The following is a 22,774-nucleotide window of genomic DNA, read 5'->3' on the forward strand; positions in this document are numbered from 1 at the left end:
CAGTTCAAAATGCAGAAATCACCGGTCTTCTGTGTCCTTCGCGCTGGGAGTTGGAGACTGGAGCTGTTCCTATTCGGCCATCTTGCTCCGCCCCGTCCGATCCCAATAAACATCCATCCTCTTCCACCCCAAACTGTCTTGGCATCTGCTTCTGGAGAGCCCAGCCTGGGGCAAGTTTCATGGGAAAGGGCACGTCTCCTACAAATTGCCTGTGACCAGGAAGATGGAGGAGGGAGATGTGTCCCCATGGGTTCCAGTTTGTCCTGGCTTGTCCCTTTCACGCTCGCCTGTGCTTCCTGGATGTAACCGAGGTACAGCAACTTCAGGCCCACCATCAAACTTACCAGCTCAAGCACTGCAGAGGGTCTAACTCCTTTAATAAATCCCTTGTTCCAGGCTGGGCATGGTGGCTCACGCCTGTAATCTCAGCACTTTGGAAGGCTGAGGTGGGAGGATCACCTGAGCCCAGGAGCTCGAGATCAGCCTGTAGGCAACACAGGGAGACCCTGTCTCTACCAAAAAAAAAAAAAAAAAATTAATAAAATAAATTAGCTGAGGGCAGTGGTGTGCGTCTGTAATCCCAGATACTCCAGAGGCTGAGGCGAGAGTATCGCGTGAGCCCAGGAGTTTGATGCTGCAGTGAGCTATGATCGCACCATTACATTCCAGCCTGGGTGACACAGAGATACCCTGTCTCTAAAAAATAAAAAATTTTAAAAATCTCATTCCGTTTCACTTAAAGTGGCTCTGCTCCCTCAATAAGCCCTGTCATTGGGAAAAGAAAAAGAAAGCTTTAGAAAGGACAAAAAAACCACGATTTTTGACATCAGAAATGTTCTGCCTTAAAATGTGTTTAATTTTCCTGAAAACATATACTTTAATACCAATAGAACATTTTATGTGACCCTGTAGGATTTCATCAGAAACTGTTAAATATTAGGCTACCTTTTCAGTTTTTAGTCCTATTTTAACTGAGGTTTGATTCTGATAGAGTGAAATTCAAGGGTGCTGAGTGTAGGCTGTGAGCTTTAGAGAAAGGGAAGGACCCTAGCATGAGACGTCAGATGCGTGCTTTACCGATTCCTGAGTCTGGCCAGCTGGCACTGGAAGGGCCTCTTGGTTTCAGAAGGTAGGATCCTCCAAGAGGGAGTGTGGAAAAACCAAGAGGTGTTAAAAAGCATTGTTCCTGGCCGGGCGCGGTGGCTCAAGCCTGTAATCCCAGCACTTTGGGAAGCCGAGACGGGCTGATCACGAGGTCAGGAGATCGAGACCATCCTGGCTAACACGGTGAAACCCTGTCTCTACTAAAAAATACAAAAAACTAGCCGGGCGAGGTGGTGGGCGCCTGTAGTCCCAGCTACTCGGGAGGCTGAGGCAGGAGAATGGCCTAAACCTGGGAGGCGGAGCTTGTAGTGAGCTGAGATCCCGCCACTGCACTCCAGCCTGGGCCACAGAGCGAGACTCCGTGCCAAAAAAAAAAAAAAAAAAAAAAAGCATTGTTCCTGCACTCAGGACACAAAAGTTCCCCCCAAGAACCCCAAGGCGATTGTTTCTAGAACCCACGGGTCCATGAGGCTCTCCCCACTCCCTGAGGTCTGGGAAAAATGGCCTTGAACCCCATTACCCCCCACTTGACTTCTCTCTCTGCACCATCTTTTCACAAGTGTTGATCCCAATAAACATCCATCCTCTTCCATCCCAAAGGCAGGGCTTGCTGCTCGGTTGTGGCACTTCCACCCCTTCCTTCACACAGGATGTGAGTGGCAAAGGCACCTGGTGCCCTATACCCACCATCCAAGCATGACTGCTGTTGCTTTTCTTCTATCTTCTGAATATCATGCAGTTTTTCTTGGGGCCAACCCTGAAGAGAACCTTAGGGGAAGAAAATTCTGGGAAAGTAGTCCCAGTCAAGCTGACACAGGGCAAACCACCACCCCCAAACCAGATGATCACACTCCCCAGTCTCCCTGGACACTGGCCACCACGCAGCAGCCTCCCTTACACTGGTGGCTGAGGGGCTGATGGGGCAGGAGCAGTGCCAGTGCCTGCCCAGGGGCCTGTGTTCCCACGACTTTGCACCCTCTGTCCTCCCACAGACAGCCGCCCAGTCTGGGGGAGTAAAGTGCAGGTAGTGATAACAGTAACCACTCCAAGGCCCTTATTGTTCTGAATTAATTATGGTAAATTAATACATATTCTATTCACCTACATTAACACAAACTAGTTAGGGACTTCACAACTGCAGCATTACCACCCAAAGATTAAAATAATGACCTGAAGAAAGGAATGAGTCGAAATTACACATTCCTGCAAAGTGGTTTATTGAGAGCTGATTTGTCAGTCAAAGAACAAACCGTAATGATGGAATATTGATGATTTCAACATAAAAAAATTTAAATAAGGTCAATCTTTACATGCTAATTAGAAGCCACCTACAAGACGTATCGGGCAAAAAGAACAAGATGCAGAACAGTGTGTGGCTAGTTTGCTCCCATTTGTTTTAGAAGAGGGGAAAGAATATATATGTGCTACAGACATGTTTATATTCTATGTGTACTTTTATGTACATGTGCTTATACCACATGTATGTGCATATCTAACTTTGCACAACCCCTGGAAAGGCAAGTCGACGCTGGTGTCTTTGGTGGCTGAGGAGGGAGGTGGTGGCTGTGGGACAGGATGGGAGGGACACATCCCTACATAATACTTCATACCTTTTAGCTTTGAACCATGTGCAATTATTACCTATTGAAAAATAAGTCAAAAACTAAAAATCAAATACACAAAAAAACTGCAGCAATAAACCATTAAAAAACATACATTCAGTTTATCACAGCCCACAGTATACTGGGAGCTGTCCATTTAGTACTGATGGCTTATACTGTCATATGATTTTTTTAAAAAAATCTCCTGAGTTCCTCTCAACCTTAATTTCTAATCTCAAATACACATTTTAAAAAGACATGATTAAAGAATAGCCAGAGCTGCACATATTCTTTTTTTTTTGAGACAGAGTTGTGCTCTTGTTGCCCAGGCTGGAGTGCAATGGCACAATCTTGGCTCACCACAACCTCCACCTCCCGGGTTCAGGTGATTCTCCTGCCTCAGCCTCCCGAGTAACTGGCATTACAGGCATGCGCCACCACGTCCGACTAATTTTGTACTTTTAGTAGAGACGGGGTTTCTCCATGTTGGTCAGGCTACTCTGGAACTCCTGACCTCAGGTGATCTGCCAGCCTCAGCCTCCCAAAGTGCTGGGATAACAGGCATGAGCCACCATGCCAGCCACTGCACATATTCTTAAATGAAGTCCCGGGGAGGCCTCAGGTCTAACAGTCATCCAGGCTGAGGCTCCTAGTTTGGGCGAGTTGGTCCTCGAGCCCTTGGCCAAACTTGGCAGCAAAGAGTGAGGTGATGAGGTCATCTCCAGTGTTCAGAGCCAGGTCGTACGCTGTCTGGCCTCCTGCATTCTTCTTTCGGATGCTTGCATTGCATCTGCAAAGGAAATGGAGAAATGGAGGTGCACTGAAGGACTTCAGCATGTGCCCCTAAGAGCTTGACTCTTCCCTGCCACGGAGGCCAGTCTGGGCCCCTCCTGGTCCCACCTCCCCAAACCTGTCCTCAAGAGGTCACAGTGACTTCAGTTCTCAGAGGTGGCTCTACGCTGAAACCTTTAAAGAGGCCTGTGATTTCAAAATGTCCAATTGCTAACCCTGGCCATTGGTTCCCATTGCATTAAAGTCCTACAACCAAGTATGTTTAATGGGGGCAACATTTTTATTGTCCTTTGAAAAGCCCTTAGTGCCCAGGGAGCCATGGTGGGATGGTGGTCCCCACGGACAGGGACAGCAGTTCAGGAACCAAGGCCTCTCTTAAAATCATCACAGGCCATTAGGGAGATCCCTGTGGTCCTCAAAAGTATCCATCAGAGGCCAGGGGACATACCCCAGTAAAGTGGCGATGCTCTCTCTTCCTGCAAGGCCAAGCAGAGTAGCTTCGTGAAGAGCTGTATTTCTGAGCCTAATTAGGGGGAAAAAAAAAATCCTGGATAAATCCTTAGTTAGCATCATCAGGAAACTGGAGAGGATGCATGGGACCCAAGGTCCTGGTTTTTTTTCATCGATCTACTTAACTAACCTGGGAAACCTCTTGAGTCTCCTCTCTCTGCCCTTCTCTTGGAGGAATACTGTGATGGAGGGTAAGCTTTGATACTAGACAGTGAAAAGGTTATAAACACATTCATTTTTTAATGCGAGAAACCCACAAGGATATGGTTGGTAGTTGATTTAATAAATGCTAATAAATACCATTGTTCTAAACTGCCTGCAAGAGTTTATGCAACGTACTGGACATAGTCTTAACTTTGGCTTGGACCTCTCGGGCATGATAGTAGCTTCTCAGGGCTGAGGCTCCTATTTTTGTGTAGGGAAGATGACCTTGGCTCCAGTGAGTTGGGCTTACATGACATGAAAATAAACACCAATCTTAGAAGCCAGGGGGCAGGCCTGAGAGGTCAGACACAGCATATTTTGCTGCAATGCCAGGGTTTCCCTTCATATTTCCTGGTCAGGTTTGACCTAGTGAGGGAGGAGTGGGCAACTGAAATGGAGGTCAGGGTGGTACCAGGACTCCTGAAAGGCTCCTATGCAGAGGTGGCAGGAGTGAAGGAGGGCAAGAGTCATGACTGAAAGTAGAAATGAGATAGGCATTGAATGTCTGAACTCTCTCTGCCCCTGCTCCTTCCTTTGATGCCAACACCCTCATCCCCCACACCTGCAGATGTGCCTGCAGCCATGCATTTATCCCTATGAAGAAAAAGGATAGTGGCTTCTTCCCTGAGGAAGATAAAGAGAGCCCCTGGTGAGAATCAGAGGGAAGCCTTTCACTTTCTGGCACCCAGGGGTCCCAGCCTGGGAGTAGCTCCACCTACCCAGAAAGCCTCTTGGTTGACAAAGCCCTTCTCTTATATACAAAGTTACCAGTCATCTAGCCCAAACTCCATTCTCAAATGTGAATGGACAACCAAGGCTCATAGACATCTGAGAAAATCCTGCAGAATCAAAGAGAAAACCAAGATACACAAACACGAGGAATTTAAAACAAGACAAAAATCTAACTGGTATCTGCAGAATGATTCAAGACAATGTTGCACAAAAATATGAAACTATGAGAAAGAAACAATCAGAGCAAAAGTAGCTCCTAGAAAGAATAAATATGATTCTTGAAATAACAATTATTCAATAGGAAGAATGGACAACAAAGTTAAGAAAATCTCTCGAAAGATGGAAGAGAAAAATATAGATGAAACTACGGAAAAACGCAAAAGACAGACAGACAAAGGGAATCAATTCAAGTAGTCTACCATCCAACTAACAGTTCTAGAAAGAGAAGAGAAAAATGGAGGGGAGAAAATGACAAAGAGATAATAGAACAAATTTTTCCTAACCTAAAGAGAGATGAGACTTTTTAAATTGAAAAGGCCAACTGGGTGAATCAAAAACAGCACATCTAAAAATACCCTTGTGAAATTTCAGAACATCAAGGATAAATGCTTTCAGAAAGAACAAACGGGTCACAAATGAAGAATTTACCATAGAATGTTCATGGGCTATGCTGTGTGCTAGTGTATTAGTCCATTTTCACACTGCTGATAAAGACATACCCAAGACTGGGCGGTTCACAAAAGAAAGAGGTTTAATTAGAATTAGTCTGGAAAAGACTCCATTTCCCCCTTAACTTTCATTCTTTCTTCCTCACTGGTGGCATAGAGCGTAACTGTCTGTCACTTCACCCCTACGGTTCCTTGGGCCTTTATAAGGCATTTACCATTTGAACTGGGATATGTTCACAGGGTTGCCACATCTCCTCTGTAGACTTATGATCTTCTTTCTTCACAATTCTCTCCAAATTGAGAGCAGAGGGTTCATTCTATGTATTGCATGGGGGGTTTGCTGGTGGTTAGATTTTCTGTGCTGGCTATTTCCTGTGTATCCACAGTTCAGTTTTGGAAAATGCTGAATGGTGAGTCTGCCATGGAATTTGTACTTTAAAGAAACTTTACTTTTAATATACAAACAATTCAAACTATTTACTCAAATCTCAGTATCATGGTAGATTAATGTATATTCTCTCCTTAAATTACCTAATGGAATAAGTGTCCACAGCTGAACCTCTAAGAAGTAGACTGATGCTTGCATCTTCCTCACCTGGCTACTGGGACAGAGCCAGGAGATGGCATGTTTGGAATCGCCAGTGCAGTGAGGAAGGGCAGCTCTTGTCCAAAAGCAAACAGCATTTCTCTGGGCCTCTCACCTAGTGAGATCTTGAATCTGTGTTTCTGAAATCTGCTAGTAAGAGGAATGAGCTTTGGTGGAGGATGTCAATTTCTCCTAGCCATTCCCTTGTGTTGAATATGATTTCATTCTGGTAGGAATGATACAAACATGGAACTAGGAAATGAGGAAAGAGCTTTCTGCCACCTGCCAAGCTACTTAATGGAAGTTATCTGGTGTAGAGACCACTTAGGCTCCACTAGCCAAACATGCTCAGATGGGAGAGAGCATTTTAATTGTTTGCTGAGGAACAACTCTCTGAGCCTCTTTTACAGTAAAACCAGATCTCTGGATGATTTATGCCTAAAAGCAATAGGATGGATGGAACTTCGAGGTCATGTTCCTGGGTCTACAGAAGTCCAGCTCCAGGCCCAAACTCTTGAAACTAACAGATATAAACCAGACTTGGCAGAATGTGGCTGTCAGTGGGAAATGCTACTTTCCTCTACTGGCATGCACTGGAAAGGAAGAGATCCCTGTGCTCTATTTAAGAGAGGGCCAACTCTCTAGCTTTCCTCCCCACAACCATGTGAGCTACATACTGCCCACAGTCACCATGATCCTGCAGGGGGGTGACAAAGGCTACTACACACCATTCAGATAGACAGGTATAACCGCAGCGTCAGACTTTACAGACACGTGATGAGATCACATGTGGTTAAATGCCAATTTGTAGAATGGTGATGAAGCAAACATGGAAGCTGAGGCACAGCAAAATAAAAAGGCAATCTGTTCAATGCCCAGGGCACTTTCCTCCTTTAGCTGGACTCTTCATAAAGCCAGGACTCATGCAGCTTACACTTCAATTCAAAATGTGCCCAAGTAATTTCTGTATCAACCACAAACATACTTAAATGCTATTTAAAAAGCTTTTCTGAATTATAAAAATATAAAATATGCCTTAACACAAAACAAGGTAGCACCATTTTATGAATAATGACAACAATACAGCGGTGTAGGATACGTAAAGAAGTTGACACAGTAAACCCTAAGAAAACTTGAGAAAATAAATTTCAACCATCAAAGCTTTACACCAAGACACCAAATATTCTGCTGTAAAATAAAACTAAAAAAAGGGGTAGAAACTATTAAAATGCAGACATTAGTAAAATGCATTTTTTCTATATGAAAAATTTTTCTATATGAAAAATTAACAGGATTATATTTTGAACACCAGCACTAGAGACAATTCTGAAACAGAATAACAAGCAAAGCTACTGAAATTTTGGCCTCTGTGGTGGCATGAAGTACACAGCAGAATGTTCCACTGACACGGACCTTGACCTTGCCTTAGTAAGACTTCAGGAGGCAGGAGTGTTAGATGCCTGTGATGTCCCTAGAAGACTTACGTCAACAATGTGGTCGGCAAGATATGAGCAGTTAACATGAAGGACTGATGTTCAAGGAAATTTTCACCTCACATTTTCAAAGTAATTTTCAAGAGAACAATAGAAGCATATGGCTGGAAGAGAAGATTATGGGACAGGAGTGGACCAAGACTAGGACAGTAAGTAACAGGACTTGGTACCTTTCTGTCTTGTGTCACGGGTGGGGAAGCAAGGCAGCAGGAGACCACGTGGTGGCCTCAGATGTGCCAGTCTCCTCCGCAGTGTGTGAGATCTGGAGACAACCGTATGACATTTTCTTTCCGCATTAACTTCATGGGGAATACACTGACGTGTGTCTTCCCTTGGTGTCATCGTGACTCATGATGAAAACACTGATTAACACCCCAAGGGCTAAGGATTTACTGGCCCCATACAGTATAAGCTTATTAATTAACAAAATGTATCATCATTTATAAAAGCCACTAAATTAGGCAACCCAATAGTCCATTTTAAAAATTTCGCTTTACCCAGCTATGGAAAACAGAAGGCATTATGCCTCTTATTAAAGCTGAAATAGGTTAAAATGGTTCAAGTGGCTGAAACTGAACAGGGCGTGTGTGTAGACCGCTTCTGCCGCAGCGGAGCTCCAAGCAGTTAGCCTGCTGCTACCTTAGCTCTCCTGTCAATGTGTTTCACTTACGGCCCCCACTGCTGGTCGATGTCTGCTCCTCTCTGCACGAGAACCGGAATCGCTTCATGGTGCTTATTCATAACAGCCACAGTTATGACGGGTCGATTGTCTTCATCACAGCAGTTGGGGTCTGCTCCCTGCAGCAAATGGAGAAGGACGAACTCGCCAAAAAACCCTGCACTCAACAGCATCCAGTCGCCACCGTATGAAGTATAACAGATGCGCTTTACAGAGCTGATGGAACGAAAGTGCTTTCAGATCAAAGGAGAGGAGAATCAGGAACCTCAAGACCAGATCTACAATTAACAGAGCTACAAAGTGACCCAGGTGACAAAACTTCTGTTCCCAGCACGGGCCGGGAGGGGAGGGCAGCACCCTGACAACTTGCTTCTTCAGGAAACCCAGGATAAAGGTAATATGGGGTCATGGGCCAGAGATTCTCTCCAGCTTCATGCATGTTCCTAGGTCTCATCTGTGCTTCTCTGCCGATTTTCTCTGATATAAAAACTAGCAACAGGGAACAATTAATATAAAGCTTTTGACTAGCCATTCACTGCACCCTGAGTTTGTAACCAAAGGGCAGTGTAATTTTCACAGTGTCGAACAAAACTTCCATCTGAAGGAGACAGAGGTGGAATGCCAGGCTGAACTCTTCAGAGAAACCTGCTCCTTTGGCGACACTTACCTCATCCAGCAGCTGTTCAATCACAGAGACTCTTCCTTCCCCCGTGGGTCCGACTTCCTTCAGCAGGAGTCTGTTTTCAGGCTGCAGGATTACAGAATGTGGTCATTTCCCCCACCTCAAAATATTCACTCAAGGCAAACACTTTCTTTCCAGCGTTGAATTCTAAGCCACAAGGGCAGGAGACTATGAGTGTGTGCATGAGAGTGTGTGTGTGGTCTTCATAGCCCACAGCACAAATATCCACATCTAATGTCAATCTTGCTGCTCCAAAACCTTGCTTCAGGCAAGGTTACCACATGGACACTGTTTTATATTAAGGACAAGGATGCCATGAGAAACCTCACAAAACCCAGAAACTCTGCACTAATTTTATTATGACTAGCTCTAGGAAAAGCAATCAGGTGAGTCCTAAAATTTATTTTGCATACTTTATAAAGTGTTCAAGGTCAGTTGAAGTATGACAGTTCAGAAAATGTACTCCCCTGAGGAACGAATGAGCCAATACATTGACTTCTTTAGAAAAAAAGGCTGGGCATAGTAGCTCATGCCTGTAATCCCAGCACTTTGGGAGGCCGAGGCAGGCAGATCACTTGAGGTCAGGAGTTCAAGACCAGCTTGGCCAACATGGTGAAACCCTGTCTCTACTAAAAATATAAAAATTAGCCAGGCGTATTGGCATGCCTATAATCCCAGATACTTGGGAGGCTGAGGCAGGAGAATCGCTTGAATCCAGGAGGCAGAGGTTGGAGTGGGCTGAGATCACACAACTGCACTTCAGCCTGGGCAACACAGTGGGACTCTGACTCAAAAAACAAAACAAAACAAAACACAGAAGAAAAGCTCTCAGAAATCTCAATATCTTTTTTCTTTTCTTCTTTTTTTTTTTTCTGAGATGGAGTTTCGCTCTGTCACCCAGGCTGGAGTGCCAGTGGCCTGATCTTGGCTCACTGCAACCTTCGCCTCTCAGGTTTAAGTGATTCTCCTGCCTCAGCCTCCCGAGTAGCTAGGACTACAGGCACGTGCCACCACTCCTGGCTAATTTTTTGTATTTTTAATAGAGATGGGGTTTCACCGTGTTAGCCAGGATGGTCTCGATCTCCTGACCTCATGATCCGCCCGCCTCGGCCTCCCAAAGTGCTGGGATTACAGGCATGCACCACCTCTCCTGGCTATTTTTGTTTTTTTAGTAGAGATGGGGTTTCTCCATGTTGGTCAGGCTGGTCTCAAACTCCCGACCTCAGGTGATCCGCCCTCTTCAGCCTCCTAAAGTGCTGGGATTACAGGCATAAGCCACTGGGCCTGGCTGAAGAACTTACCTTTTATGTTTTTAAATGTCATGTATTCATCTTTATACATAAAGAATTTCAAATGCTAGAAGACTGAAGGAAGCTGTTTAGAAAGCAAGAGACATTGCTTTTAGTATGTTGCCTCTGGATCCCAGACATGGCTGTGGGGTGGTCACAGGACCACCATTTCCATTTGTAAAGTAGAAATAAAACCTTCCCTGTCCTTGCTCCTGTGAAGCCATGGCCATGAGGACACTGGTCAAGGCCTCTGAGCCTTTGAAGATGATGCCTGGTCCAGGAGGTGCCGCCGCCTTTCTCGCTGTCCCTATCTTACCAATGAATAGCTTGGAACCAAGTGCTCCAATTAGTAAACCCCCAGCAGGGGTCTTGGGGAGCACTTGTTTACACCGATTTCCATTCCTCGTGGAAAAGTGTACTAGAATGCACTGGACTGTCAGCTTCAGGAGGTGTGAGGGTTTACGTCTTTTGTTCAGGTTTTATTTTCAACACGTACAACAGTGCCTGGTACATGTGTGCTCAAAAATCATCACTGAATGAGTGAATAAAAGTTACAGCTTCTGATACATACCCCCTACATGCAAATGAGAAAAAAAAAAAAAGGCATACACAGTGGGAGATTCAGGTTACACACAGAGTAACTAGGTAGAGTCTCCCAAATTGTAAGCTGTTCCGTTTATGGAACTCTATGCTTCTTTTATACTCATTAACAATATTTCAAACTGGGAGAAGGTGGTGAGTACAAGAAGTCCTAAACAATAAAAGGTTAAACAATTCTAACGTATTCTTTCCAAATTTACTGGTGTTTGTTACATACAAAGCATGTGGTGTGAAAAAAAAAATAAGATAAAGAACAGAGTCCCTGCCTCCAGAGGAATCAGGATGCAAGCTGGGGAGCTGGTGCCTGCACTGACAAGGCCCCGTTGAGGGCCTGGCCTTGGAACCACACATGGAGGGAAGCACCCGGCATCACGCAAGTCTCTAGCTCGGGCCTGGGCCTGGGCCCGGGCCTTGGGGCTTGCTGCTAATCATATCTGTTCTTTGCATTGCAGTCAAAGAGGACCAATTAAAAGGCGAGGTTGGGGATGGAGCAGGTGGCATCCACTGCTCTTTTCTCCAAAGCCCCTTCTAGAATTATTCTTGGCATATATTTTTAAAACACAAAACTCTAAAAGATATGGGAAACTCTGAAAGGGTACTAACCATCGGTGAATTAGTAATTTTGAGAAATTCCAAAAAGACTGAAAGTAGATGAAATCTGACTGACAGGGAAACCAAACCAAAACAAACAAACAAAAATCCAGCTGAAGACACCAGAGGTAGGAGTGTTTTCTCTCCAGGGAAGCCCTGCAAAAGCTTAAATTAATCAATATGGAGGTTAGGTGTTGGGTCCAGCCTGAATGCATGGGTAGATTACTAAGGGCTCTATGGTGAATAGCTGAGATCTCTGGTGCCTTACCCCTTCTCCCCCATGTAAGAAGGGCAGGAGGCTTGTGGTCTTTGCTCTGATAACTATTTTGCAGAAAGTATTAAGATCTGCCCAACAAAGGATTCTATTTGGTGCAATGGGGCCCAAGAAGGGAGAAGGGCAGAGCCTAGACCTCCATGAAAGACATAGGGGAGGGTGTAGAGGGAAAGGAAAAAAGCTTCATCACAAACTGAAACCTGTGAGAACGCTTCACACCGCCAACACCCTCACCACCAGAGGAAGATCTTTTCCACCAGCAACACAGAGGATCTGAAGGCTTTCTCCTGCTCCCCGCCCACACACCCTCCAGGGACGTCTGTCCACAACATGCCCATCCACTCACACAGGGACTTCAGGGCCCATCCTCATGCTGGGCACCATGCCACCATCTGCGCTACCCAACTAGTTTTCATTTGTCAAATGACCAGACAACCAAGGATCCATATTTGAGGCAAACCAAAGACAAGAAAGAGAAAGACAGGCAGACAGAACTGACCCCAGAGGAAGCACAGAGATGATTCAGGGAACTGATGGGAACTTTGAAATAACTCTAATTCATAATCTTGAGCTATTTTAAAGAAGTCTACCTCTACAAAATAGAAGCCCTTATAAAAAAAAGGAACAGAAAATGAGAAATTATTCTTCCATTTTAAAAAAGTCAAATAAAACCTGAAAATCACAGGCTGAAGACAATATCCATAAGGACCAAAAAAGACACTTACTAAAAGCTGCTCCTTCTTTTCTTGAAAAGTTTTGGTCTTGAAATTCCTTATCCTTTTGATTTTTTCAATGGTATCTGAGGTACTCTGGCTGTAGTCACTCACTGAAATGACACAGTTGGGGAAAAAAATGATGCCCCTCCCCCAACTCCCCACACAAAGAGTTATTTCTTACTCCCATGTCCCTCAAAAGTCAGAGGACAAAATGGCTTTCATAGAAATTTCTATTTGATTAAACCCAGCAGGAGAGACTCCTGGAGCCACTCCCCTGTCCAGGAACCAGAGGAAGGGTGGGAAGCAGAGGAAAAGAAGGGACTTCAGTTTTTAGGTCCAAAAGTGCACCCCACAGATGAATTTCCCCAAGCCCTGTAAAGGAATTCAAAGGTCTCACCGCTGACTTCAGAGAAGCCAGAGAAATAAAATGACTGGAACATAGTTGCAACATCTGTGACTGGGCTGTCAAACTCTTAGCAATGCTCTGCTATCTCTGCCAAGTCCATGTGTTCCTGGTTAGCTGTTTTAAAATTGCCAGAAGGGAATAACTCACCCCAGCTGGACCTGCTGCCACACAGCCCCCCATCACCCTCGGCAGCACTGCTCAGAAGGTGGTCGCTGAAATTCACCGCCTTGTTCAGGTAGAGGTTCTGGCCAACGAAAACATTCAAACACCAGGAATGATGAGGCTGCTTTATCCCACTAGAAAGAAGGATCTCTCTGCTAACCTGCTCCTCCTTAATTAAGGACAGCTCTACCTACCCAGACAGTCCAGCCTGAGATCTGGGTGTCCTTCCTGACTCCTCCTTACCCCCCAGGATGCTTTGTCCATTCTGCTGCTTACCCAGCCGCTCAGTCTGGCCCCTCCTCCTCTCCCTCACTGCAGCCCTGGCCCCCTCAGCTCACATTGGGACCATCACAATAGCCTCTCCACAGGGGTCTGCCAGCCTCCCTGCATGTGGCTGTCCCAGTCACCTTTTATACCCTTTATAAGTGATTGTGTCAATTCTCTGCTTAAAGTCCTTCAGTGTCTTGGAATTAGGGTGTCATGATGAAGGTCCCAGGCTGCCAAGTGTGAATCCTGGGTCTGCCACTTACTAACTTAGTGCCCTTGGAAGAAGCAGGTTGCTTAACTTCTCTGAGCCTCAGTTTCCTCACCTGGAAAGTGGAAATACTATGAGTTACCTCAATGGCATGTTGTAAAAGCAAAATGCGTTAAAAAGGGCATCTATATAGTGAGGCCAGACACAGAAGTCTGTGTGCACCTGGACTAATCCCCCTGCACCCTCATGTGGCTGCCTGCTCTTGTCCCAGGCAATAGCCTGCTACTTCCTGAACACTAGAACACACAGGCTAAGAAAAGATTTATTAAACCTAAGAGTCAGGTGCAGTGGCTCATGCCTATAATCCCAGCACTTTGGGAGGCTGAGACAGGTGGATCACTTGAGGCCAGGAGTTCGAGACCAGCGTGGCCAACATGGTGAAACCCCATCTCTACTAAAAAGACAAAACTTAGCTGGGTGTGGTGGCGTGAACCTGTAATCCCAGCTACACAGGCAGTCGAGGAACAAGAATTGCTTGAACCCACCAGGTGGAGGTTGCAATGAGCCAAGATTGTACCACTGCACTCCAGCCTGGTTGACAGAGCAAGAATTTGTAAAAAAAAAAAATCACCTGGGAACAGTTATTCCAATTCTGGCGGCCCACCCCGTTCCCACTAGCTGGCCAGGTCACTCACCCCAGCTGTTGTGTAGCTGCTAAGAGTTCACTGCTGGACCTCCTTCTCCAGCAAAGTGCCCTCAGGAGGTGGATGCTGCCTTGCCCTAGAGGTTATGCTCCCTCTCCTCCCTGGCTCAACTAGGGGCAACTTTGTGGTGTAATTCATCCTCCAGAGGTTCCCTTGGATCAGGCTAAAGCTCAGCTTTGCTTTTGTCTATCTGCTCATTCAGCCCCTTCCCCTGCCTTGACCTGCTTTTCTCACTTCCCTTCCCCTGAAGTTCCTCTCTGACCCAAGCTCTGCTCTAGCCACACAATTAAAAACAGCAGTTAGCGCTTTATTTGGTTTCAAAGCACATTCATGTGCATTAGCCCATTAGATACTTGCAGCCTCCCCATGAGTTAGACAGGGCCCATGTTTCTATCCCAATTTCAGCAACACCATCAGCACCTTGCCAGGGCCTAATAAATGTTAATTTCCCTCCTTTTCCTTGGTTTCTTAATTGATTGATTAATTATTCTGACTTCTTGTCCAATGAAACTAAAGCTGCTAATGTCAATCAATTAATGTTCGAAACACATTTACAGGCTCTGTGGCAATGCCTCAGTCACCATATAAAAGGGAAGATCAAGGACACATGGCCACAAAGTTTGGTTTATTTTATAGAAGAAAATATGTCAAAGTGTATATCAGCAAATATTTTTGTTAGTCTTTCCCCAAATCAATTGTATCACAGACATGCCATCAGACTTCAATGAGTCTGAATAAGCCTGAGAACTACAGAACAACTCCTGTTCTCACTATATCTTTATGTGTCTGTCTGAGGTTTAACTTGTTTATCTAATTCTATGAAATTGCTTCTAGTAGCATTTCATAATATTTGAATGGTTGTTCTAGTAGCATTTCATAATATTTGAAACTTTTCCTTTCTATGGATTACACAGAAGCATTTCTATAAATTGTAAGTCTCAATTTACTACATCAGTCAATTCTCAAATGAATAAATTCTGGAGGCTTACTCACCTTGTTTGAGACTTGACTGTAATTCAGTCTGATGCTAACTTCACAACCATCTTCGTGGACAGTAGCAGAGATAAGCTTTTAAAAGAGTTGTAGAGAGAATTCATAACCGTGGGTGTAGGACTCATTGCCTTAAGTAACAGCGTAGAAATTCTGAGATGTTAAACTCTAAATTTAACCAAATATTTAAATAACACAGAAGAAAGTAAAAAGAAAAACAGAGCAACAAAAACTAGATGAGATAAATAGAAAACAAAGAAGAAAATGGTGATCCAAATCCAACCATATCTAAATTCGACTAATTATAAATAAGCTAGATAATTAAAGAGAAGAGACTGCCAAACTGAATAAAAAGGCAAGATGCAAATCTATACATACACTCTTCAAGAGATGAACTTTAATCAAACCACATGACTAGATGTCATCACCTTAGAAAATGTATCCTGGTAGGGGTTGGGGACAGGGCTTGGCAATTAAGGGACAAGTATCACAGTTGAGCAGCTTTCTCTGTAAGAAGCAACATGAATTTAGATTCAGCCAAGGGGCAAGAAATGTTTTCATGAAGGGTCAGATAGTAAATATTTTAAGTCTTGTGGACCATATGTTCTGTACCATGAATACTTTACTGTCATAGCACAAAGCAGCCACATAAGTAAAGGAACGGGTGCAGCTGTGATCCAATAAAATTTTATTTATAAAACTGGGCAGTAGGCCAGATTTGTCCCAACCGCCCTAGTTTTCAGATCTCTGGATTAGGCTGAAGAATTCATAAACTACCAAAATAGATTATCAAAGGAAATTGGGCAATACTTGAAAATGAGATCATCTCGATATTGGCCAATTTGGCAGCAGAAGAGTACACAGTCTATTTCATAAAGTTCCTTCTAGTCTTGCGACAAACAGAGGAAAGGTCTTCTCACAGGGCTGTCTTTTTATAATGGCAATGTAGTATCAAAGAAAGGACATGGGACTCGGGCAGGGTCTGACAGATCTGCTTCAAATCTTGAACCCCATGAGACCCAGCAGTGTAGTCCTGGGCAGGTCACCAAACCTCTCTGAGCTTCAATATTCCTGGGTGTCACATAAGGCTTCTTCTGATTATCAACTGTGGTGTGAAAAACCACCCCAAACTTAGTGGCATTAAACCACCACCACTTTATTATGCTATGGATTCAGAGAGGGCACAGCAGAGAAGCTTGTCTTTGCTCCACATGTCTGAGGCCTCAGCTAGAAGAGTCAAATGGCTAGAGGTGGTTGGATGTTTGGGGGCTGGAATCATCTAGAGTCTGGTCACTCACGTGGCTCATGAGCAGAGGTGACTCGAGGACTGGGTTCAGCTGGCGCACCTACATGTGGCCGCTCCATGTTGCTTGGGCTTCTCATAGCAGGGTGGCTGAGCTCCAAGAAGGAGTGTTGGAAGTTAGTGTGCCAAGCAAGAGAAAGCCACATGACCTTCTGTGGCCAAGCCCTGTAAGTCTCATGGCATCACTTCCACCATAGTCCTTTAGTCAAAAAGTCACAGACCCGCCCAGATTCAAGGTGAGGGAACACAGAGTCTACCGTTTGAGGGGAAGACAGTCAAGAAATTTGTGGTTATTTTTTTAAAAAGTGATCACAAAGGTAATACTCCTGTCTTGCAGGTTTGCTGTGAAGACGAGAATGATGAATACAATGCTGATGCTGGGTGCACTGTAAAATGGCAGCTGTTATGTTACTATGGCTATATATCAACAGTGCATGATTTCAGTGCACAATCTGGCTGGATTAAATTGTCCTAGGACCTTTCATTCTGACTCTTAGAATTTCCAATGTGGCATCTGAGCACGAGATGTTCAGAATCTTGTTGTCTTAGGTCTTAGGCCAGACGTCCCAGAAGCAGACTCTGAGACAATCTTCATGTGCAAATGATTTATTAGAGCAGAGTTCACAAGGCAGAAGAGTAAGAAAGTGTAGAAAGCAGAACAGGAAGGGAAAGGACCCAGGCAAGATGCAGTTTCAGGAGAAGTCCATGGAGGGTTCCTTCAGCCTGATCCCATAGACACTTGTGGAGTAGAAATTTCATCTCACTCACCTTTCCCATCCTGGGTTCTGCAATCAAGGCCCGGAATTCAGGGTTGTTCTGAGCATAACACCTGAGGTGAGCAGAGATGTGATCCAGCTGTCTTCTCCAGTACCCTAAGAAAGAAGAGAAATCCAGCCATCTGGATGATTCTCCTGAGGCTAAAAAAGAAAAATGCTAGCATGGAACATATGTTCTCAGAGAGGTTGATTTCCTTTGTCAAACTTTGTGATGGACTCTCCTTAGTGAACCTCAACTACGTCCTGGAACAAGTTCCATTTTCCCCCATAACTGCTTGCTACATGTGATTAATAATAGACTATTATAGAACCTCAAAAGAGGCTGGGCGTGGTGGCTCACGCCTGTAATCCAACACTTTGGGAGGCTGAGGCAGGTGGATCACTTGAGGTCAAAAGTTCGAGACTAGCCTGGCCAACATGGTGAAACCCTGCCCCTACTAATAATACAAATATTAGCTGATACAAAATAATACAAAAAATGGTGGCATGCACCTGTAGCCCCAGCTACTCAGGAGGCTGGGTCAGGAGAATCACTTGAATCCGGGAGGTGGACGTTGCAAAGAGCTGAGATTGCACCATTGTACTCCAGCCTGGGCAACAGAGCAAGACTACATCTCAAAAAAAAAAAACTCAAAAGAACATATTTTGATTGCCACACATGGGGTCTTTTCTTTTTCTATGATTCTATCCCACCTATAATAACTTACCTAATATTTTATTTTATTTATTTTGAGATGGGATCTCACTCTGCTGCCCAGGCTAGAGTACAGTGGTGTGATCATGGCTTACCACAGCTTTGACCTCCCTGGGCTCAGATGATCCTCCCACCTCAGTCGCCCAAGCAGCTGGGAATTCAAGCATGCGCCGCAACACCTGGCTACTGTTTGTATTTTTTATAGAGATGGAGTTTCACCACGCTGCCCAGACTGGTCACAAACTCCTAGGCTCAAGTGATCTGCTTGCCTCAGCCTCCCAAAGTGCTAGGATTATAGGTGTGAGCCACTGCACCAAGCCCTTACACAATATTTTAAATGTACCATTTGGTGCTTGCCAAATGTGTACACCCCAATCAATATATGAAACATTTCCATCACTCTAAAAAGTTCTTTTAGGCCCCTTTCCAGTCTGCATAGGGTTTAAGACACATTTGAATTAGTTGCCACCATTTAAAACTTGACAGATTTCATGTGAGTATGATGCCTGGTTTCTGATATGCAGGTGGAAGATGCAGGGGTGCTGGGCTCACCTTCCCACACAGGCTGACCACCTGAGGCCAAGGAGCAGCTGGCTGCTTTGGACAGGGCACAGGCTCTCCAGCTGGCTACAGCCCCTGCTGTGCCTTGTGGCCACTTGACTCTACAAACCCACATCGGATCCCACCTATCAAATGAAGACACTAAGCTGAAAGCAATCAGAGGGATTTTCCAAGGTCATGCAGCACAGTTCAGTGGAAAGAGCACATAATTTGGAGTTCAGACAAATCTGCGCTTCAATCCTAAATATACCATTTATTAGCTTAGTGATGTTGAGCCAGACACTTAAATCTTCCTAAGCCTTAACTTTTCTTATCTAATAAAATGGAACTAATACCCCCTACCTCCTGTGTTATTGTGATATTAAACAAGAGAACCTAAGTGTTCTTAGTTGTGTTCCCCTGAAAGCAGAACCTGAGATAAAGACTTGGGACAGGTGGTTTCTTTGGAAGGTGACCGTGGGACATGCAAGCGATGGAGTATAAAGAGCAAGACAGGGAAGGGAAGCAAGAACAAATGTGTTAAAAACTGGTTAATACCTTGGGCAACTGGGGCCCAATTTTGCTGGGCATATGAGGGACCATGGAGAACATGTCTCACAGTTGTCCGCTGAAGGACAGAGAAGCTAGGGGATCTGCTCCCTGGCTCCCTTGCCCATGAGTGAGGGCAGCCCAAGTAATGTTAACTCCCAGTGCCTCAGGGTTGCACCTGTGCAGATAGGCAGCCTTCTCCTGTTCTGAAGCTGGAGGCAGCAAAGTCAAGAGACATAAAACTATTTAAATAAAACAGCAAGAGAGAGAATGGGGCACAATTGATGAGACATGCTAGCAATGGCGGATGAAACCATCTACCACAGCTGCACTGAGAACAGGCAGGCTGAGATCTGGCTTGGGGCATCTGGAGAGTCTGCTATGAGTAATTGAGACAACACTAGAGATCATACTGAGCCTAGCGAACTGTTTGACACAAAGTAGCCATTTATCCCACAAATATTTACTGGGCACCTACTATTGGTCATGTGCTATTCTAGGGCTAGGATACAGAAGTGAACAGAGTTCTTGCCCTCAAGGAGCTTACATTCTTAGTGGACACAGATAATATGAAAATAAATACGTATGTAGGAGTATGTTAAAAATGAGGTTCTGACTGAGAAGCTACAATACAATAGATCTATATTTCCTTTTTTTTTAGACGGAGTCTTGTTCTTGTCACCCAGGCTGGAGTGCAGTGGCATGATCTTAGCTCACCGCAACCTCCACCTCCCAGGTTCAAGCCATTCTTCTGCCTCAGCCTCCTGGGTAGCTGGGATTACAGGCACCCATCACCACACCTGGCTAACTTCTGTACTTTTAGTAGAGATGGGGTTTTGCTGTGTTGGCCAGGCTGGTCTCAAACTCCTGACCTCACGTGATCTGCCTGCCTCAGCCTCCCAAAGTGTTCTGATTACAGGCATGAGCCACCGTGCCTGGCCTAGATGTATATTTCTAAAATCAAATCTCAACTCTCAAAAAAGCACTGAGCAAGGACCTTGTGAAGAATTCCTTTGGAAAGGGTCATTGTAAGATGTGAGTCCCCATGGAGAGGTGAGATCTGTGCCCTTCCAGCTCAGGCTGAACGAGGGGATTTGAAGGGACTGGCTTCTGCTACAGGAAACTGAAAACCTATTTCTATTATCCACTGCTACCAAACAAAACACCCCAGAACTTAGTGGTTTAAAACATCAACCACTTTACTGCCCATACTTCTGTGGGTCAAGAATATGGTCAGTGCTCTGCAGGGATGGTTCATCTCTGCTCCACATGGTGTCAGTTGAGCCATTTCAAATAGGGCTGTGGGATCCAAGATTATCTCATCCACAAGGCTAAGGCCTCAGTGAAGATGGCACAAACCACCGCAAGCTGTCTGGGATGGCTCAGCCTTCATCTGCACTCATTCAAATGTCTGGAGTCTTTGGGTTGGGTGCTGGCTCAGGTGCTCTGTTCTCCTTCATGTGGCATCTCTTCTAATTCAGTAATCTATACTGAACTTCTTTACACAAGTGCTGACTTCCTAGAGAGTTAAGTGGAAGCTCTCAGCTCTCGTAAGGCCTAGACCCAGCACTATCATGTCTCTTTTACCACTCTCTATATCAAAGCAAGTCACAAGGTCAGTCCAGATTCCAAAGGAAGAGAAACAGCCTCTTCCTCCTAAGGACACTGGGGATGTGAGGAGTGATTCTGGTCATCTCTGCAGACAATCTACCGTAGGTCTGATATGACATTTATATCTAGAAGAGTTCAATCAGACTGTGGACTGGGTTTTGACTCCCACTAAGCATATCCAGAGGGCGAAGGAAGAACTGGGAATGACCAACTTCTGTCATGGCAGCCTAGGGATTTGAGTAGATCTACTCTCCAGTAAAATTGTTAAGAGTAGTTAGCTAGGGAGACATAAGCAGGGCAGGAAAGGCTCCCCCGACCCCCAGAAATGTCAGGTGACCATCAGATGATGGTCAGGCAGTTGTTAAACTTTCTCTAAAATAACAATTGGCTGCAGGTGGTGCCAGGGGACAGCAGTCTCCCAATATATAGAAAACACCTGAAGCTAGTGATCAGCAGCTTCCTGACGAGATTGCAGGAGTTGGGCGAGTGGGCTCAGGCATGTGCACTAAGGAGAAAAATGGCAGAGCTTAACTGGCACATGATCTTTCTCCAGGAACACTCAATGGATAAGGGAATGCCTCAAGTGAGCATGCACACAACTTCACTAAACATACGGCGCATGTGGTCCCTCCCAAGTACTGGCAGGCCACTGTGCGTGGGGACTGCCCACCAAGAAGAATCAGGGGAGAAGTAATGCAAACTCTGGAACCACGCCAATGTATAAGTCTCACGTCAAGGGCTGAAGAGCACACTTGAATCTCTCAAGTCACCCGTTTGGCCTTCTTCAAAGTGTACTTCCTTTCGTTCCTGCTCTAAAACTTTTCAATAAACTTTCACTCCTGCTCTAAAACTTGCCTCAGTCTCTCACTCTGCCTTATGCCTCTCGGCCAAATTCTTTCCTCCTTGGAAGCAACAACTGAGGTTGCTACAGACCTGTACGAATTCGTCACTGCTAACAAACTGCTTTTAAAAACAGCAAAATCCATCACAAGTATTTTAAGTATCTAGAAATGGTTCTAAAGTCATACAGAAAATAAACATTTAATGAAAATATACAAAAACTCAGAATCATGAGAATCTGTGGTGTTTGAACCATGGGCCATTCCCTTCTACTCCTCAGCTGAGCACAATGGAAACTCCACTCCATTTGGTGCAGCTGAGTACAGAGGGCTCCCTCTCCTCAGAGTTCCCAAAGCAGTGTAGTATCTTCTGAGGAAGGTCAGGGACTTCCGTATTTCTCATTCTGTCCCAATTGCCCTTTGCACAGGCTAAGTTCTGGCCAAGTGTGATCAAGAGATGGAGGCTCCCTTTCTCTGCCCAGTTACCACTCATGGGATGGATGCTGTACCTTTGATCTGGGACACTGAGAATACTGGGGTCCAGACCACCTATTCCTGGCTCATTCGGCACAAGTCCAATGTTGGGAGAAGCAAGTCATGAAGAACAAAGGCTACGGCTGCACCTGCTCTGCTGCTTACCCAGCCCCTAAAGCAATGGTGCCACACTGAAAAAAACATGCCATTGTCTCCATCCAGAGCATTGGCTCAGAGATTTTGCCCAGGAGAAGAGGCAAGTCAAAAAACAGAGTTCAGAATCTCTCCCCAAAGAAACAGACTTCATTTGCAACAAAGTGTGGGAAAGTTCAAGCCTAAGGCTGCTTTCAAAACAATGGAGGGTGTGTTAAAAAGCAGTTAAAAGAAGACTGGAAGATTCATTAGAGATATGAGCTAAATAGGCCGGCCAGTTTACCTCAGAGGATCAGGGAAATAAACAGCTAAGAAAAGCCCTCCTGAGGCAAGAAAAATATTCAAACACTGACCTAAAAAACTATCCCTGTAAAGCCAGGTTGTCCAACCCACGGGCCACATGCGGCCCAGGATGACTTTGAATGGAGCCCAACACAGATTCATAAACTTACTTCCTTTTTTTTTTTTTTTTGATAGAGTCTCTCCCTGTTGCCCAGGCAGGAGTGCAGTGGCACGATCTCAGCTCACTGCAACCTCTGCCTCCCGGGTTCAAATGATTCCTTTGCCTCAGACTCCT

General features: G+C 45.0%; 1 protein-coding gene across 1 annotated transcript in view; it reads right to left on the minus strand.

Moving 5' to 3' along the window:
• Window positions 1-2,297: 2,297 nt before the first annotated feature.
• DZANK1 (double zinc ribbon and ankyrin repeat domains 1) overlaps window positions 2,298-22,774 on the minus strand; it is a 91,343-nt gene continuing 70,866 nt past the window's right edge. The window contains exons 14-21 of the mRNA XM_011962927.1: window positions 17,330-17,433; window positions 15,262-15,336; window positions 13,075-13,171; window positions 12,531-12,631; window positions 9,037-9,117; window positions 8,361-8,488; window positions 3,946-4,020; window positions 2,298-3,495 (exon numbers count right to left, since the gene is read on the minus strand). Of these exons, the coding sequence (XP_011818317.1) occupies window positions 3,330-3,495; window positions 3,946-4,020; window positions 8,361-8,488; window positions 9,037-9,117; window positions 12,531-12,631; window positions 13,075-13,171; window positions 15,262-15,336; window positions 17,330-17,433 (827 nt within the window). The 3' untranslated portion in view covers window positions 2,298-3,329. The remainder of the gene's footprint in view (window positions 3,496-3,945; window positions 4,021-8,360; window positions 8,489-9,036; window positions 9,118-12,530; window positions 12,632-13,074; window positions 13,172-15,261; window positions 15,337-17,329; window positions 17,434-22,774) is intronic.

This window comes from Colobus angolensis, unplaced genomic scaffold (assembly GCF_000951035.1).
Source record: "Colobus angolensis palliatus isolate OR3802 unplaced genomic scaffold, Cang.pa_1.0 Scaffold117, whole genome shotgun sequence".
NCBI lineage: Eukaryota > Metazoa > Chordata > Mammalia > Primates > Cercopithecidae > Colobus > Colobus angolensis.